This window comes from Macaca fascicularis, chromosome 16, assembly GCF_037993035.2.
Source record: "Macaca fascicularis isolate 582-1 chromosome 16, T2T-MFA8v1.1".
Classification (NCBI taxonomy): Eukaryota; Metazoa; Chordata; class Mammalia; order Primates; family Cercopithecidae; genus Macaca; species Macaca fascicularis.
In genome coordinates this window covers 7,649,724-7,667,761 of record NC_088390.1, presented here as the reverse complement: position 1 = coordinate 7,667,761, position 18,038 = coordinate 7,649,724, and the positions used below count along the sequence as shown (strand labels likewise).

General features: G+C 48.3%; 1 protein-coding gene and 1 pseudogene across 2 annotated transcripts in view; one reads left to right on the top strand and one right to left on the bottom strand.

The window, feature by feature from the left end:
* Window positions 1-548: 548 nt before the first annotated feature.
* FXR2 (FMR1 autosomal homolog 2) overlaps window positions 549-18,038 on the top strand; it is a 26,431-nt gene continuing 8,941 nt past the window's right edge. For both annotated transcript variants that reach the window (XM_005582770.4, XM_005582769.4), the window contains exons 1-7: window positions 549-994; window positions 9,766-9,818; window positions 10,178-10,271; window positions 12,332-12,403; window positions 12,507-12,655; window positions 13,069-13,162; window positions 14,549-14,665. In XM_005582770.4, the coding sequence (XP_005582827.3) occupies window positions 914-994; window positions 9,766-9,818; window positions 10,178-10,271; window positions 12,332-12,403; window positions 12,507-12,655; window positions 13,069-13,162; window positions 14,549-14,665 (660 nt within the window). In that variant the 5' untranslated portion in view covers window positions 549-913. The remainder of the gene's footprint in view (window positions 995-9,765; window positions 9,819-10,177; window positions 10,272-12,331; window positions 12,404-12,506; window positions 12,656-13,068; window positions 13,163-14,548; window positions 14,666-18,038) is intronic.
* LOC123569655 (small nucleolar RNA U13) lies at window positions 4,154-4,247 on the bottom strand (annotated as a pseudogene).

Genomic DNA, 18,038 nt, shown 5'->3' with positions numbered 1-18,038 from the left:
GTTACAGATTCTTAAAAGATAGGCGATGCATGCGCGCAGACAGTAAAGCTCAGCGCGTGCGCACCGAGCACCTTTTTCCTTGCGGCGACTTCTCTTCTTTTTTTTTTTGGAGCGTGCGCACCAAGAAAGACAAAGGTGGGGAAAGTGACCAAGCAGTCGTTCAGGCGCATGCCCATCCCTAACTTGTCCGAGCCCGGTGGGGCCAGCGGCGGCGGCGTGGGTGTGGCCTGAGCGCTGTGTGACTGTGCGGCCGCCGCCCAATCGGACTGAGCGAGCCCGGCCCCTCCCTCCCTCTGATTGGTTGGTTCTCAGGGTTGTGGGGCGCGGAAAGGAAGAGACGGGGCTGCTGGGCGGTGGGGCGGTGGAGAAAGAAGGCTAATTTTGTTCTGCGCAAGCGCGAGCAAGCGACCAGGAGGGGGCGTGAGAGAGTGAAAGGGAATGTGGAAGCCCCGATGCGCTGGCTAGCGCTAGCTGGGGCTCTAACCTTGACGCCTGCGCCGTGGCCCTCGGGGCCCCGCGCGCAGCGGGCGGGTGCCCGGTGCGCCTGCGCAGTAGGAGGCGGTGGCAGGGGGAGGTGGAGGCTGTGGAGCGGCAGCGGCAGCAGCGGGTCCCGGGACTGAGGCAGCAGCGGGGGCGGCGGCAGGCGGAAGCTGAGGTGACGAAGGCAGCGGCGGCGGCGGCCGTTTCCCTCACGGTGGCGGAGACCAAGGCGGCGGCGGCGGACGGGGAGCGGCCCGGCCCCGGCCCCCTGCTCGTTGGCTGTGGCAGGGCCGCCGTGGGGCCGGCCCGGCTCCCGCCCCCCGCGGCTCCCCCTCCGGCTCCTCCTCCGGGGAGACGCCGGGGGCCTGGCCCGGCCCGCACTCAGACTGCTGCTGCAGCCGCCGCCGGGGGAGTCGGAGGCGGTGGCGGCGCCATGGGCGGCCTGGCCTCTGGGGGGGATGTGGAGCCGGGACTGCCCGTCGAGGTGCGCGGCTCCAACGGGGCCTTCTACAAGGTGAGACGGCGCGCCGACTGGGGACGCCGGTCCTTAGCCCCCTCCCCCGGCCGGAGCAGGAACGCGTGGGGCGGGATCGAGCTTCTGGAGCTGAGTCCTGGCCCTTAGAATCTTAGACCCTTGCTCCCACCCGCAGCCTTCCCTGAGAGACCTCTTGGAGTGAACCTGTTCCTTTTATTTTTGAGCCCTTTAATGCACCTGCTTCTACCCCCATCTCAGGGAGAATGAACTTCAGGCCATTATTGTCCCTGGCTTGGCGCTCCCCGCTCCCCAGGAGAGACCCCTTTACCCAGCTTCTAATTGACTGTTTCCGTTGTCTGATGGAAGACATACCTTAGACCTTAATCACATCTTCCCCACGGTCCAGGCACATGGAGAATTGTCTTTCTTCTGCACGGTCCCCTTGGGAAGGCCCCCTCTGTCCCATATCGGATCCTTTCATCTTCCTCAGAGAGGCCTCTGCCTACTGACTCTGGAACACTCACCCCACTTTCAGCTTATATTCCGGTTCCCAAGCCAAGGAGAAATGGTCAGATCCATTTACGACGTTTGGCATCTTTGACCTCAGGAACCCTGGGTTGGATCAGTCAAGTTGCTTCTCAGCCAGCCATAAGGTGGCATCTTTCGCAAGTCTTTCACCCCACCACACCTTGATCTCAAGGCCCACTGGTCTACCATTCTACTCAGAATGGATTTGAGGTCTCACTTAGACCTCAGATACCTTCAGGTCATTCTTAGAGTTTCTTCGTCTTGAGGCATGTGAGCTTCATAGTCATGATCTCTAAAAGGATCTCTAAAAGGAAGCTCATGGGGTTCCCTTCTGTTTTTCTTAAGATTTCCACTTCTTGAAGACTCTTGGCCAACTATCCCAGTTCGGGAATCTGACAACCTTTTTTGGAAGAAGGGATCATCTTTCAAAGACCTTTCCTTATTTGACCTCCCCCTTTGCCCAGGATTTGGTTCCTTAGAACTCCTTATAATACCACCTTCCTTATCTGCTCTGAATCCATTTTCTAGGACATTTTTTTCCCATTTGGATTAAGCCAGAGAGAACCCTTTCTTGCCTCCCAAGAGTTTTTCTTCGACTGTTGCTATTCTGAACCTCTTTTGGATTTGATGCCTGGAATTGTCCCAGAGACTCTCCTGATTTCTGTCTCATTCTTTGATTTCACCTTGGGGAGCTGTAGAAGAGATACCTTCCCATGGCATTACTTGTTAAGAGTAGATCCCCCTTCCCCCTTTCCTTCTGTTCCCCTCAGGCCTTTCCCCCCCACAGTAGCCCTCTCTAGTTTCTCATGCCCTTGGAAGTGTCTTTCTTTGACTCCTTCCCTAAGTCATATTTTCTGTAACTGTAGAGGGTCTTGTAATTTCCCTTGGGTGGTTTCTGCCTCTACTTCAGTTGCTAAGTTCATTGTAGTCTTTTTTTTTTTTTTTGAGACGGAGTCTGGCTCTGTCACCCAGGCTGGAGTGCAGTGGCACGATCTGGGCTCACTGCAAGCTCCGCCTCCCAGGTTTACGCCATTGTCCTGTCTCAGCCTCCTGAGTAGCTGTGACTACAGGCACACACCACCACGCCCGGCTAGTTTTTTGTATTTTTAGTAGAGACGAGGTTTCACCGTGTTAGCCAGGATGGTCTTGATCTCCTGACCTTGTGATCCGCCCGCCTCAGCCTCCCAAAGTGCTGGGATTACAGGCGTGAGCCACCGCGCCATTGTAGTCATTTTTTACTTACTCTTCATACTTACCCATTTTTGCCTTACTTCCCTCATCAGATTTCTTTCTGTGCGGTGACTTTGGGTACCCATGTCTAACTTACTGTCTCAATTCAAGTTTTTGGCTTTTTCTCCTAATACTTCTGTATTCCTGTGTAATCCCCAGGGATCACCTAATTCCCTGTCTAGCTGAAGGAAGCTCCCTGCTGATCTCTTTTGTCATTTTCTGCATACTTGCCTAACTCTTGGGACTTTTTCTTCTAGCCTGCCTCCATAGCATTTCTGTTTTTTTTGGCAAAAGTCTCTAATTCCTTTCTGCTTTTGATAGAGCACATTTATCTCTCATATCCTTTTCCCCAAACTTGCACTACCTTTGTTGAAATACGCCTCCTAAAGTGGCCCTCCCTGTTTCCCTCGGTATCTTTTCCTTCATCTGGGTCCTTACCACCCCAAAATTCTGAGTTCCAAGAAAAGTCATTCTTAAGTTGAGTCCAAGATCAAGATATGATGTTTGCTTTGTTCTAGGAAGCACAGGAGCCCTGCACAGCTGGGAAAGATTGGTATCCAGTTCAAATGAACTGTATGAGATGGCTGGGAAGGGACACGTTTTCTGTTCTACATATAAGTGTCCAGCAGAAAGTCTCTCTGAATCTTTTCCCTTTCTCCTGTGCGCTGTGGGCAATGATAGACTTGAGTACATGGGGACCAGGATACTCTGATTCAGAGAGTAGAGTCTGGGGTTGAGCTGAAAGCCAGGTAATGTGGTAATGTGGATCTGGGCAGGTTAGCATTTTCTGCCCCGTTCCTGAGTTAAAAACCACAAATCCCTAAATTCAGGCTAATCTTCCACTCTCAGTACCCTATAGATACTTATCCGTTTTGACCTTGCTGCTGATTTAATATTCATGACTCAGCAAACTTGGGATGGGTCAGGGAGTATTTACACTGCTTCTGGAAATGTACATTGGGAAGGTCCCTTTCTCCTCTCTCAGAATTGGGCCCTGTTGTCAGTTTTCTTTTCTTTCTCTTCTTTTTTTTTTTTTTAAATTTGAGACAGGGTCTCCTTTTGTCATCCAGGCTGGAGTACAGTGGCATGATGTCATCTCACTGCAGCCTCCGCCTCCCGGGTTCAAGCGATTCTCCTGCCTCAGCCTCCAGAGTAGCTGGGATTACAGGTGTGCAACACCATGCCTGGCTAATTTTTGTATTTTCAGTAGAGACGGGGTTTTGCCATGTTGGTCAGGCTGATTTCTGACTCCTGACCTCAAGTGATTAGCCCGCCTTGGCCTCCCAAGTGCTGGGATTACAGGTGTGAACCACCATGCCCTCCCATCAGTTAGTTTTCTTAAAGGATAAAATGTTAGATCTGGGATCTAAGTTATTTTGTAGCTATCCCAACATTAAGTTTGTCAGAACTTACTCTTTTTTTCTGTTTTTTTTTTTTTCATGTTAGACTGGCATCTGTAACAAGGTTTGAGGGAGGCCCACATCACACGTGAGCTTGAAACCTCAGTCATCATGCTTAAGACGTACTCAATGATCTAATGTATTTTATTCTTTAAGTTGTACTCTCCCAAATGAAGTATTCACCTTCCAGGGTGCAATCATCCTACTCCGAACCTCACCTGGATATCCTAATCCCCATTCCTTTCTTAATCAACGTGGCATCCTCAGCTTCAGTACTTGGTTTTTACTCAGACTGTTCCTGCTCTTCTCCTAGAACCCCCTCCTTTGCTTTGGGAGTCTAGAACTAGACAACAGTCAAAGTGGGGACCCATTTTATATCTTCTAATTTGAGGAAACCAAAGTACCTAGGAACCTGGGGCTCGCTCTTGCTCTGTTGGCTTGGTGCCAGGCTCCAGAAGCCAAAGCCAGGTGATGCTATGGCCACTGAATCTAGTCATCCTCTGGATCTAGGTGGCTCCCTAACACATTCCACCCACCTGTTTTTGCCTTCCCCTGCTTATTTTCACAATGAGCATAGACTGAGCAGAACTTGGGGCTCACTTTCCACCACTGATACCCTTGGAGAACAAAACTGGTATGGGATGAATGGGTGGAATTTAGGAGCAGAGACAGGATTGGAATATGAAGTTGGGGACAGAGCTAGTTTTGGAGACTTAATTGAAGGAAAGAGGCTCTGGAAGTATAAGGTTGAGTGAGATTTGGTTGAACTACCGAGTGATGTGAGAGATTACTCCATTCTGAGCTTTGCATTTCTGCCTTGGAAGTCATGGTAGCTGGAAAAACTAGGGTAATATTGCTACTCACCCTGGTGCCAAGCCTAACATGGTGGAGGATAATTGGATTACACCATAGGCATAGCCTTTGTGAATATATCTAGGAGTAGAAATCTCTTCACAAAAGCAGTAGGTTAGTGATTGTCATCTGTCTCTTTTCCACTTCTTTCTGTCAGTGTAACTCCTGCCTTGATAAACTACTTCTAAGACTTGGAGTAGACATTTTGGGTAAAGAATTGGATAAAGTCAGCTGAAGAGGCTGGTCGGAATAATTCTAGAAATCCAGATGACCCTACAGCCTCTGCCTCTTGGCTTCAAGTGATACTCGCCTCAGCCACCCTGAATAGCTGAGATTATAGCCATGTGCCACCATGCCTGGCTAATTTATATTTGTGTGTGTGTGTGTGTGTGTGTGTGTATGTATATATAGTTGTTTTTTTTGTTGTTGTAGCGATGGGGTTTTGCCATATTGGCCAGACTGGTCTCGAACGCCTGACCTCAGCTGATCTGCCGGCCTCAGCCTCCCAGTGTTGGGATTACAGGGAAAAGAAGAGGGAATGGTTAAAATATTAGTGGTTGTGGGAGGAGGGAGGACACCTGAGCAGGAGCTAAGGGAAGAACCGAAAAGGGAAGAGGGACCCAGGCAAGTAGAAGTAAAAGTGCCTCAGAAGACTTGAATGCAGAACAGTAGGAGTTGGCATTAAACCTGAATGAATATGTTTATAACTCAGGTTCTTTTTTTGAAAAAGGAAAAAAATCTGAATGAAGAGTAGAAAAAACATTTCTGGAGAAGAGAATGTCAGAGAAAGAGAAAGCATGGGTAAAAAAGAGGCCAGGAAATACCAGTAGTAATTAAAGCCTTGGGCAGTAGTAAGGCTCTAAGAAAGAACATTCAGTCAAGAATGGTCTTGACTGACTGCAGCCTCTGTAGCAAGACATATCCCTAAAGACGAGAAAGGTGGCTTGTATGAAGAGCGAAATGCAGGCTTAGATTTTCCCATCGTAAGGAAATAGCAATCTGGTAAGTGTTTATGATTGATTAGTTCTGTGAGGTGGGAGCTGTGCATTTGCCAAGGGCATTTTTGGTGTTTTCTAAGCTTAGCCTTTGTCCCTTGCAGCAAAGCTCATGAATAGTTCTTGTGTATTAGCCTTTTGAAACCTCTACTTCTTTTTTTTTTTTTTTTTTTTTGAGACGGAGTCTTGCTCTGTCGCCCAGGCTGGAGCGCAGTGACCAGATCTCGGCTCACTGCAAGCTCCGCCTCCCGGGTTCCCGCCATTCTCCTGCCTCAGCCTCCTGAGTAGCTGGGACTACAGGCGCCGCCACCTCGCCCGGCTAGTTTTTTGTATTTTTTAGTAGAGACGGGGTTTCACCGTGTTAGCCAGGATGGTCTCGATCTCCTGACCTCGTGATCCACCCGTCTCGGCCTCCCAAAGTGCTGGGATTACAGGCTTGAGCCACCGTGCCCGGCCAAAACCTCTACTTCTTTTATTTTTTTATTATTTTTATTTTTTTTTGAGTCAGGGTCTTGCTCTGTTGCCCAAGCTGTGGACTGCAGTGGTGTGATCACAGCTAACTACAGCCTTGACCTCCCTGGCTCAAGTGATCCTCCCACCTCAGCCTCCTGAATAGCTGGGACTACAGGCACAAGCCATCATACCCTGCTAATTTTTAAATTTTTTGCAGAGATGGGGTCTCCCTGTGTTGTCCAGGCTAATTTTTTTAAAAAACATATTTATTGAGGTGAAATTGACATACAACAAGGTAGACATATTTAAAGTGTGCCATTTGTTAAGTTTTGACATATATATAACTGAAACCATCACTGCAATCAAAAGAATGAACATTTCTGTCACTCCCAAAAGTCCTCCATCAACTACCAATCTTCTTTCTGTCATTATACATTAAATTGCCCTTCCTGATTTTTGACAGAAATGAAAAGGCAGTTCAATTCAGCTGAGAAAGGATAGTCTTTTCTTTTTTTCTTTCTTTTTTTTTTTAAAGGCAGAGTTTTGCTCTGTTGTCTAGGCTGCAGTGCGATGGCATGATCTTGACTGACTTCAGCCTCTGCCTCCTGGCTTCAAGTGATTTTCATGCCTCAGCCACCCTGAATAGCTGAGGTTACAGCCATGTGCCACCACGCCTGGCTAATTTATTTATTATTATTATTATTAGTAGTAGTAGTAGTAGTAGTAGTAGTAGTAGTAGCAGTAGTAGTAGTAGTAGTAGCAGCTATGGGGTTTTGCCATATTGGCCAGACTGATCTCAAACTCCTGGCCTCAGCTGATCTGCCAGCCTTGGCCTCCCAGTGTTGGGATTACAGGCATGAGCTACCACTCCTGGCCAGAAAGAACTGTTTGTCTTTTCAACAAGCAGTGTGGAACAAGATATCTGTAGGTAAAAAATGGGCTGGGCACAGTGGTCACGCCTGTAATCCCAACATTCTTGGAGGCTAAGGCGGGTGTGTTGCTTGAGTCCAGGAGTTTAAGACCAGCCTGGGCAACACAGCGAAACCCTGTCTCTATTAAAAAAATTTTTTTTTTATTTAAAAATATGTTTTAGGCTCAAGCCTGTAATCCCAGCACTTTGGGAAGCCAAGACGGGCGAATCACGAGGTCAGGAGATCGAGACCATCTTGGCTAACATGGTGAAACCCCATCTCTACTAAAAAGTACAAAAAACTGGCCGGGACAAAAAACTAGCCGGGCAAGGTGGTGGACGCCTGTAGTCCCAGCTATTTGGGAGGGGGAGGCAGGAGAGTGGCGTAAACCCGGGAGGCGGAACTTGCAGTGAGCTGAAATCCGGCCACTGCACTCCAGCCTGGGCGACACAGCGAGACTCCGTCTCAAAAAAAAAAATAAATAAATAAATAAAAATATGTTTTAAAAAAAGAGGCCAGGCACAATGGTTCATACCTGTAATCCCAGCACTTTGGGAGGCTGAGGCGGGTGGATCAGGTCGGGAGTTTGAGACCAGTCTGACCAACATGGAGAAACCCTGTCTCTACTAAAAATACAAAGTTAGCTGAGCATGGTGGCACATGCCTGTAATCCCAGCTACTTGGGAGGCTGAGGCAGAATTGCTTGAACCTGGGAGGCGGAGGTTGCGGTGAGCCAAAATTGCACCATTGCACTCCAGCCTGGGCAACAAGAGCAAAACTCTGTCTCAAAAAAAATAAATAAAAATTAAAAAATTTAAAAAACGTTGATCAATACCTCACTTTATATGTAAAACTTAATTCAAAATGGATTATAGGGCTAGGCACAGTGGCTCACATCTGTAATCCCAGCTTTGGGAGGCCGAGGCGGGTGGATCAGCTGAGGTCAGGAGTTCGAGACGAGCCTGGCCAACATGGTAAAACCCCCTATCTACTAAAAATATGAAAAATTAGCCTGGTATGGTGGCGGTTGCCTGTAACCTTAGCTACTCGAGAGGCTGAGGCAGGAGAATTGCTTGAACCCAGGGGGTGGATGTTGCAGTGGGCCAAGAGATTGTGCCATTGCACTCTAGCCTGGGTGACAGAGTGAGACTCTGTCTAAAAATAAAGGAGTATAGATGTAAATGTAAAACAAAAAACTAAAAGTTTAAGAAGACATAAGGGAAAACCTTTGTGGCCTTGGATTAGGCAAAGATTTCTTTTTTCTTTTTTTTGAGATGGAGTTTTGCTCTTGTCGCCCAGCCTGGAGTGCAATAGCACGATCTTGGCTCACTGCAACCTCTGACTCTCAGGTTCAGGTGATTCTCTTTCCTCAGCCTCCCAAGTAGCTGGGATTACAGGCATGCACTACCATGCCTGGCTAAGTTTTGTATTTTTAGTAGAGATGGGGTTTCACCATGTTGGCCAGGCTGGTCTCGAACTCCTGACCTCAGATGATTGGCCTGCCTTGTCTCCCAAAGTGCTGGGATTACAGGTGTGAGCCACTGTGCCTGGCCTGGGCAAAGATTTCTTAGATATGAAACCAAAAGCACAGTTGATAAAATAATAAATTCATAAGCTAGACCTTTTTCAAAATTAGAAATCCCTAATTGTATGTGACAAATAGGGGGAAGGTAGAAAAATTGGGAGCGCAGGGGTGAACTCATGGCTTTGGCCTCCTTAGTGAGGACATAGACCACAGGAGATGGATCAGCTGTTCAGTCGTCCCTGTTCCTCTTGTCATAATATCAAGTTTGGAGTCTTCCATACATTTTGTTATCCTTTATAAATTTTCAGTGTCATTCTAGATTCAATTCTAGTATTAAAAAACTCTGATGTATTTTAAGTCTTAATTTTTCCTTCTGTAAATTGTGTTCATCACAATTTTGAACTTGTCTAGTGTTCTGATTATTGTCTTAGGACCCATGCATCAGGGCAGCGAGTCTGCTCAGATCTCTTGCTGTATTGCGGAGGTAGGCCTTTCTCTCTCTTGACAGATCCTCATGTCCTCTAGGTGTTCCAGGACAGCCTCACACTGTCTCATGGGATATTCTTAGCCTTGCTGAATGTTGTTGGTATTTTAATTGAACTCTGGCAGGCTGCTCAGCACAACAGGAGGCAGACAGATAGGGAGGCCCCTGTGGGAGCCTGAGTAGATCACCGGTTTCCAGGCTGTTCTGATGCAGGTGGTACATACACCTCTCCATGACAATATAATTTCCTTTCTCTGTCTGACTGCCCATATTCTTTCCCCAGTGCAGCCTTTCAGGCTCTCTCATTACACCACTTGTGTCCCTATCTAAAACTCAAGTTTAAGGGTTTGTGGTGTCTCTATTCCCTTGGTGGCTAAGGTGGAAGTAAAAGGTCATTTTATATTTTTTACTTTTTTCTAAAATCCATTCTAGGGCTTTGTGAAGGATGTCCATGAAGACTCTGTCACCATCTTCTTTGAAAACAAGTAAGACCTTGGGAATAGAGAATCCAGCATACTAGGTCCTAGAAGGAGAGTGGAGAAGAGGGGGCGGCTGAGTCCTATGAGGCATGTAATAGGTGGGGAGACCTGAGGGTTTGGGTGGGGAACTTACATGGATCCCAGGAGAGGAAAGGGCTGAGAATTTGGTGAGGGCGGGGGCGTTTGGCCCAGTATTTAGAGTCTAGAAAGAGATGGATGGCACCACTATGGAGCAGGACCTGGGGGTTAGCCTCTGATTATCCAGATAGGTGGGAATCGCCCAGCCGAGGCAATAACCCTTTTGTAAAGAAATGGGCAACCATATCAGTCAGAGTAGCTTTTTCATATTCTTGTTTCTCTTACAGCTGGCAGAGTGAGAGACAAATTCCTTTTGGAGATGTCCGACTACCACCTCCAGCTGACTATAATAAGGAGATCACAGAAGGGGATGAAGTGGAGGTAAGGGCTGTGGAGTACACCCTTTCTAAATGTCACGTTTTCCCAGGATTCTAGGCTTTTCTCTGGTTGGTTCATATTCCTTCCTCCCCAACTAAACCATATCCAGCCACTAAGTCATTTCCATAGGCTACATGCCTGTGGAAATGTAAAATGCAACAGTTCCCCTTTCATCACTGTTATGATCAGCCAAACTCTGAGGGACATCCCCAGTTTCAGGGGATTTGCCTTCCATTTGTGGTAACAGCATCTAAAATCCAGTGTGCGCTGATTTTTTTTTTTTTTTTTTGAGATGGAGTCTCGCTCTGTCGCCCAGGCTGGAGTGCGGTGGCCGGATCTCAGCTCACTGCAAGCTCCGCCTCCCGGGTTCAAGCGATTCTCCTGCCTCAGCCTCCTGAGTAGCTGGGACTACAGGCGCCCGCCACCTCGCCCGGCTAGTTTTTTGTACTTTTTAGTAGAGACGGGGTTTCACCGTGTTAGCCAGGATGGTCTCGATCTCCTGACCTCATGGTCCGCCTGTCTCGGCCTCCCAAAGTGCTGGGATTACAGGCTTGAGCCACCGTGCCCGGCTTTTTTTTTTTTTTCAGATGGAGTCTCGCTCTGTTGCCCAGGCTGGAGTGCAGTGGTGCAATCTTGGCTTACTACAACCTCCACCTCTCGGTTTCAAGCAATTCTTCCACCTCAGCCCCCCAAGTAGCTGGGATTACAGGCACTTGCCATCATGCCTGGCTAATTTTTGTATTTTTGCAGAGACGAGGTTTTACCATGTTGGCCAGGCTAGTCTTTTTCTTTTTTTTTTTTTTTGAGACGGAGTCTCGCTCTGTCACCCAGGCTGGAGTGCAGTGGCCGGATCTCAGCTCACTGCAAGCTCCGCCTCCCAGGTTTACGCCATTCTCCTGCCTCAGCCTCCCGAGTAGCTGGGACTGCAGGCGCCCGCCACCTCGCCCGGCTAGTTTTTTGTATTTTTTAGTAGAGACGGGGTTTCACGGGGTTAGCCAGGATGGTCTCGATCTCCTGACCTTGTGATCCGCCCATCTCGGCCTCCCAAAGTGCTGGGATTACAGGCGTGAGCCACCGCGCCTGGCCAATTTTTGTGTTTTTAGTAGAGATGGGGTTTCACTCTGTTGGCCAGGCTGGTCTTGAACTCCTGACCTTGTGATCTGCCTGCGTTGCCCTCCCAAAGTGCTGGGATTACAGGCGTGAACCACCACGCCTGGCCATCCCAAATATCTTGTTGGGTTGTTTTTTTTTTTTTGAGACAAGTTTTCATTCTGTTGCCCGTGCTGAAGTGCAGTGGTGCAATCATAGCTCACTGCTCACTGCTCAGGCTCAACCTCCCAGGCTCAAGTGATCCTCCCACCTCGGCCTCCTGGGTAGTTAGGACTGCAAGCGTGCACCACCACAACTGCCTCTTTTTTGTTTTCTTTTTGAGACAGTGTCTTGCTCTATCACCTAGGCTGGAGTGCAGTGCTATGATCTCAGCTCACTGCAACCTCTGCCTCCCAGGTTCAAGCGATTCTCCTGCCTCAGCCTCCTGAGTAGCTGGAAGTACAGGCATGTGCCACCACACCTGGCTAATTTTTGTATTTTTAGTAGAGGTGGGGTTCTACTGTGTTGGCCAGGCTGGTCTTGAATTCCTGACCTCAGGTGATAAGCCCACCTCAGCCAAAGTGCTAGGATTATGGGCGTAAGCCACTATGCTTGGCCTCTTGTTTTTTTGTTTTTCTTTTTTTGGTGGAGATGGGGTCTCACTATGTCGCCGTTGCCCAGACCATTCTTGAGAACTCCTGTGCTCAAGAGATCCTCCTACCTTGGCCTCCCAAAGTGCTGGGATTATAGGCGTGAGCCACTGTGCCCAGTAGCCCCAAATATCTTAATGGTTATTCTATTGTTTATGTTGCCTAAGCTGGTCTTGAACTCCTGGGCATAAGCATTCCTTTTGCCTCAGCCTCCCAAAGCACTGAGATTACAGGTGTGAGCCCCACCATGCCTGGCCTCCTCATCCCTTTCTTGATACTTTTGGGTGGTCTTCAATATCTCTTTGATTCTCTACTTTTCTTTAGGTTTATTCTCGAGCCAATGAACAGGAACCTTGTGGCTGGTGGCTGGCCCGGGTGCGGATGATGAAGGGAGATGTGAGTGACTGGGAATGCCTTTGGAGAACTACTGAAACAAATATTTTATTCTTAGAAAGTTGCTCAGGTCATCCACAACTTCTCCTTTTTTACCATATGCCAGTTCTATGTTATTGAATATGCTGCCTGTGATGCCACCTACAATGAAATTGTTACCCTGGAGCGACTTCGGCCAGTTAATCCCAATCCCCTTGCAACCAAAGGCAGCTTCTTCAAGGTTACCATGGCTGTGCCCGAGGATCTGAGAGAAGCGTGAGTGTTAAGGATGGTGGGAATGAGGGCCCTCTTTACAGCCCTAATCTCTGGCTTTATTTCTTCCAGGCATCACTCCCACTTTGCAGTTTTCTCTGTTGTTCCCCTGGCCCTCTAGAGCCCTTCTTGCTAAGAAGACACTCTGTTTATTTTCCCATCCTTGTTCTTTAACTGTGGTCCCTCTTATTTTCTTATGCACTCAGCCCTGCTCCTCTGATTTTTTTTTTTTTAAATAGAGACAGGGTCTCACTATGTTGCCCATGCTAATCTTGAACTCCTGACCTCAAGTGATCATCTTGCCCTAGCCTCCCAGAGTGCTAGGATTACAGGTGCAAACCACCATGCCTGGCCTCCCCAGAGCTCTTCACTGTACTCTCTGTATTCTGCCCTCTGAGTACTTTTTTCCTCTGCAGCTGCTCCAATGAAAACGTCCATAAAGAGTTCAAGAAAGCGCTGGGAGCCAACTGCATCTTTCTCAACATCACAAACAGTGAACTCTTCATTCTGGTGAGTTTATTCTGCCTGAATTTCACATAAGCCCTTTGAACATTTTTTCTTTTTCCCCTTTTAACCCCTTTGCAGAAAGGAAAGGGCTTAAATGTGCTTATATTTATTCGTCAGAGAGGACTGTGTTGCTTCTGACTCCTACAGGCCCAGGTAGTCCACCTTTTTTTTTCTTTTTTTTGAGACGGAGTCTCACTCTTGTTGCCCAGGCTGGAGAACAATGGCACAATCTCGGCTCACTGCAACCTCCACCTCCAGGGTTCAAGCAATTCTCCTGCCTCAGTCTCCCGAGTAGCTGGGATTACAGGTGTGCGTCACCACGCCTGGCTAATTTTTTTTTTTTTTTGAGGTGGAATCTCACTCTGTCGCCCAGGCTGGAGTGCAAAGGTGTGATCTTGGCTCACTGCAACCTCCGCCCTCCAAGTTGAAGCAATTCTCCTGCCTCAGCCTCCTGAGTAGCTGGAATTACAGGCACCTGCCACCTCGTCTGGCTAATTTTTTTTTTGTATTTTTAGTAGAGACAGGGTTTCACCATCTTGGCCAGGCTGGTCTTGAACTCCTGATCTTGTGATCCACCCGTCTCGGCCTCCCAAGTTCTTGGATTACAGGCATAAGCTACCGCACCCAACATGCCCAGCTAATTTTTGTATTTTTAGTAGAAACAAGGTTTCACCATATTGGTCAGGCTGGTCTTGAACTCCTGACCTCATGATCCACCCACCTCAGCCTCTCAAAGTTCTGGGATTACAGGCATGAGCTACCATGCGCGGCCTCTGACCTTTTTTTTTTAAACCCGATAATCATGTTGCCATCTGGGTTGGAGACCCTCTCTTGATACTTGGACTTTCAGAAATAGAGTATGTAGCTCTCACCTTATGCTTGCTCTTTGCTTTCTCTCTAAACCATTGTCCTTCAGTACCCGGATAGTCAGCCTTTGTGGGACTGACAGTGAGTCTCCTCCTTCCTAGCGTCATTTCTTTTTTTTTTTGGAGATGGTGTATTGCTCTGTCACCAGGCTAGAATGCAGTGGCACAGTCTCGACTCACTGCAACCTCCGACTCCTGGGTTCAAGCGATTCTACTGCCTCAGCCTCTGGAGTAGCTGGAATTATAGGCGTGCACCACCACGCCTGGCTAATTTTTGTATTTTTAGTAGATACAGGGTCTCACCCTCTTGGCCAGTCTGGTCTCGAACTCCTGACCTCGTGATCCTCCTGCCTCGGCCTCCCAAAGTGCTGGGATTACAGGCATGAGCCACTGCGCCCAGCCTGCTAGCTTCATTTCTCAACCCTTTTCCCGAGATTTAGGCATCCTGATTTCTAGTCCCTGGCTCTCCCTCAGTGTTTATTCCAAGCCAGTTTTAATGACTTTCCCACCGGTTTCCTCACAGTCAACCACAGAAGCCCCTGTGAAGCGAGCATCTCTGCTGGGTGATATGCATTTCCGAAGCCTGCGCACCAAACTGCTACTTATGTCCCGAAATGAAGAAGCTACCAAGCACCTAGAGGTAACTTTTAGCTCCTTTTCCTCCTGCTGAAGATACTGTCTTCCTCCCTTCCTACCCTGTCCTCCATCCATGCTCTTGCATTTACAGAACAAAGACTAAGGCTTTTTCTGGGCAGTTAAACCTGGTTCAGGGCCGGGCGCGGTGGCTCAAGCCTGTAATCCCAGCACTTTGGGAGGCCGAGACGGGCGGATCACGAGGTCAGGAGATCGAGACCATCCTGGCTAATACGGTGAAACCCCGTCTCTACTAAAAAATACAAAAAACTAGCCGGGCGCGGTGGCGGGCGCCTGTAGTCCCAACTACTCGGGAGGCTGAGGCAGGAGAATGGCGTGAACCCGGGAGGCGGAGCTTGCAGTGAGCTGAGATCCGGCCACTGCACTCCAGCCTGGGTGACAGAGCGAGACTCCGTCTCAAAAAAAAAAAAAAAAAAAAAAAAAAACAAAAAAAAAACCTGGTTCAGCTATTATTTTATCTCAGACTCCTCCAGATGACAGAGCTCTATCATGGTATAGTACAATTATTTTCAGATTTCTTTTAACCAATTTGTTTTAAATTTTTTCGAGACAGTCTCGCTCTGTCACCTAGGCTGGAGTGCAGTGACATGATCTCGGCTCACTGCAACCCCCACCTCCTGTGTTTAAGCAATTCTCATGCCTCACCCTTCTGAGTAGCTGGGATTACAGGCATGCGCCACCACACCCGGCTCAGTTTTGTATTAGTGGAGATGGGATTTTGCCATGTTGCCCAAGCTGGTCTCGAACTCCTGACCTCATGTGATCCACCCATCTCGGCCTCCCAAAGTGCTGGGATTACAGGCGTGAGCCACCACACCTAGCCGATGGCACCCTTTTTGATGAAGTTAAATGTTGCTTGGAACCACAATGCATAAAATAGTCAGAGCAGCTCTGTCTAAAAGTGGAAAGTGGACATGGCTCTTACCTCCACCAACACCCCCAAATCACCTGTGGAAACCAAACGACTTTGCAGGATATATTTGAGAACCATTTGGACACTGGGCATACCACTGGACTTGGAATGCTAAGTCTTGTCAAATAATTGTCTTTTGGCAAATAATTTCATTACGCTGAGATTTATCTTCATCTGTGCCAGTGAGGTCGGTAGGCTAGAGTGTTTCTTTTTTTAAATTTTATATTTAAAATATTTTTTCTATTTGTTCATTCTCACAACTTAATAGGTAAACTAGAACATTTCTTTTATTCTTTTTTGTTTTTTTTTTCAAGAGGGAGTTTCTCTCTTGTTGCCCAGGCTGGAGTGCAATGGCACAACTTCGGCTCACTGCAACCTCCACCTCCTGGGTTCAAGCCATTCTGCTGCCTCAGCCTCCTGAGTAGCTGAGGTTACAGGCATGTACCACCACGCCTGGCTAATTTTTGTGTTTTTTAGTGGAGACAGGATTTCACCATGTTGACCAGGCTGGTCTCGAACTCCTAACCTCAGATGATCTGCCTAACTCGGTCTCCCAAAGTGCTGGCATTGCAGGCATGAGCCACTGCGCCCAGCCTCGTTTTTTCTTTTCTTTTTTGAGACAGGGTCTCACTCCCATTGCCCAAGTTGGAGTAACATGGCTCACTGCAGCCTTGACTCCCCAGGTTCTGGTGTTTCTCCTACCTCACCCTCCTCAGTAGCTGGAATTACTTGCGTGTGCCACCATGCTCAACTAATTTTCTTTTTTTTTTTTTTTTGGATGGAGTCTTGCTCTGTTGCACAGGCTGGAATGGAGTGATACAGTCTTGGCTCACTGCAACCTCCACCTCCCAGATTGTAGCAATTCTCCTGCCTCAGCCTCCCAAGTAGCTGGGATTACTGGCGCCTACCACCACACCCAGCTAATGTTTTTATTTTTAGTAGAGATGAGGTTTCACCATGTTGGCCAGGCTGGTCTTGAACTCCTGACCTCAGGTGATCCACCTGCCTCGGCCTCCCAAAGTGCTGGGATTACAGGCGTGGGCCACTGTACCCAGCCTAATTTTTTTTTTTTTGAAACATAGTCTTGCTGTGTCGCTCAGGCTGGAGTGCAGTGGCGTGATCTCGGCTCACTGCAACCTCTGCCTCCTGGGTTCAAGCAATTCTCCCTCCTCAGTCGCCGGAGTAGCTGGGATTATAGGAGCCCATCACCATGTCCAGCTAGTTTTCGTATTTTTAGTAGAGTTGGGGTTTCACTATGTTGGCTAGGCTCGAACTCCTGACCTCAAGTGATCTACCACCTCCCAAAGTGCTGGGATTACATGCGTGAGCCACTGTGCCTGGCCAATTTTTTGTATTTTTAATAGAGATGTGGTTTTGCCATATTGCCCAGGCTGGTCTTGAACGTATTTTTGTGTTTTTTTTTTTTTTTGAGACAGGGTCTCGCTCTGTTGCCCAGGCTGGAGTGCAGTGGCGTGATCTCGGCTGGATGGAGATGGAGTGCAAGCTCCATCTCCTGGGTTCATGCCGTTCTGCTGCCTCAGCTCCCCGAGTAGCTGGGACTACAGGCGGCCGCCACCACGCCCGGCTAATTTTTTTGTATGTTTTTTTAGTAGAGACGGGGTTTCACCATGTTAGCCAGGATGGTCTCGATCTCCTGACTTCGTGATCCACCTGCCTTGGCCTCCCAGAGTGTTGGGATTACAGGCGTGAGACACCATGCTGGGCTGAATGGTTTTTTTTTTTTTGAGATGGAGTCTCACTTTGTCACCCAGGCTGTAGTGCAATGGCGTGGTCTCAGCTCACTGCAACGTCCGCCTTCCGGGTTCAAGCAATTCTCCTGCCTCAGCCTCCCAAGTAGCTGGGACTACAGGTGTGTGCCACCACACCCGGCTAATTTTTGTATTTTTAGTAGTGACGGGGTTTCACTATGTTGGCTAGGCCGGTCTCAAACTCCTAACTTCATGATCCATCTGCCTTGGCCTCCCAAAGTGCTGGGATTACAGACGTGAGCCACTGTGCCCGGCCCTGGTCTTGAACTTCTAGACTCAAGAGATCCACTTGCCTGTACCTCCCAAAGTGCTAGGATTACAGGTGTGAGCCACCACACCCAGCCTATACTAGTATATTTCTTTTTTAGGGTGGGCGCAGTGGCTCACGCCTGTAATCCCAGCACTTCAGTACTTTGGGGGGCTGACGCAGGCAGACCACCTGAGGTTGGGAGTTGAGACCAGGCTGGTCAACATGGTGAAACCCCATCTTTACTAAAAAGACAAAATTCAGGTGGGCGTGGTGGCACACGGCTGTAATTTCAGCTACTCATGAGACTGAGGCAGGAGAATTGCTTGAATCTGGGAAGTAGAGGTTGCAGTGAGCCAAGATTGTGCCATTGCACTCCAGCCTGGGGGACGAGTAAAACTCTGTCTCAAAAAAAAAAAAGATATGGCTG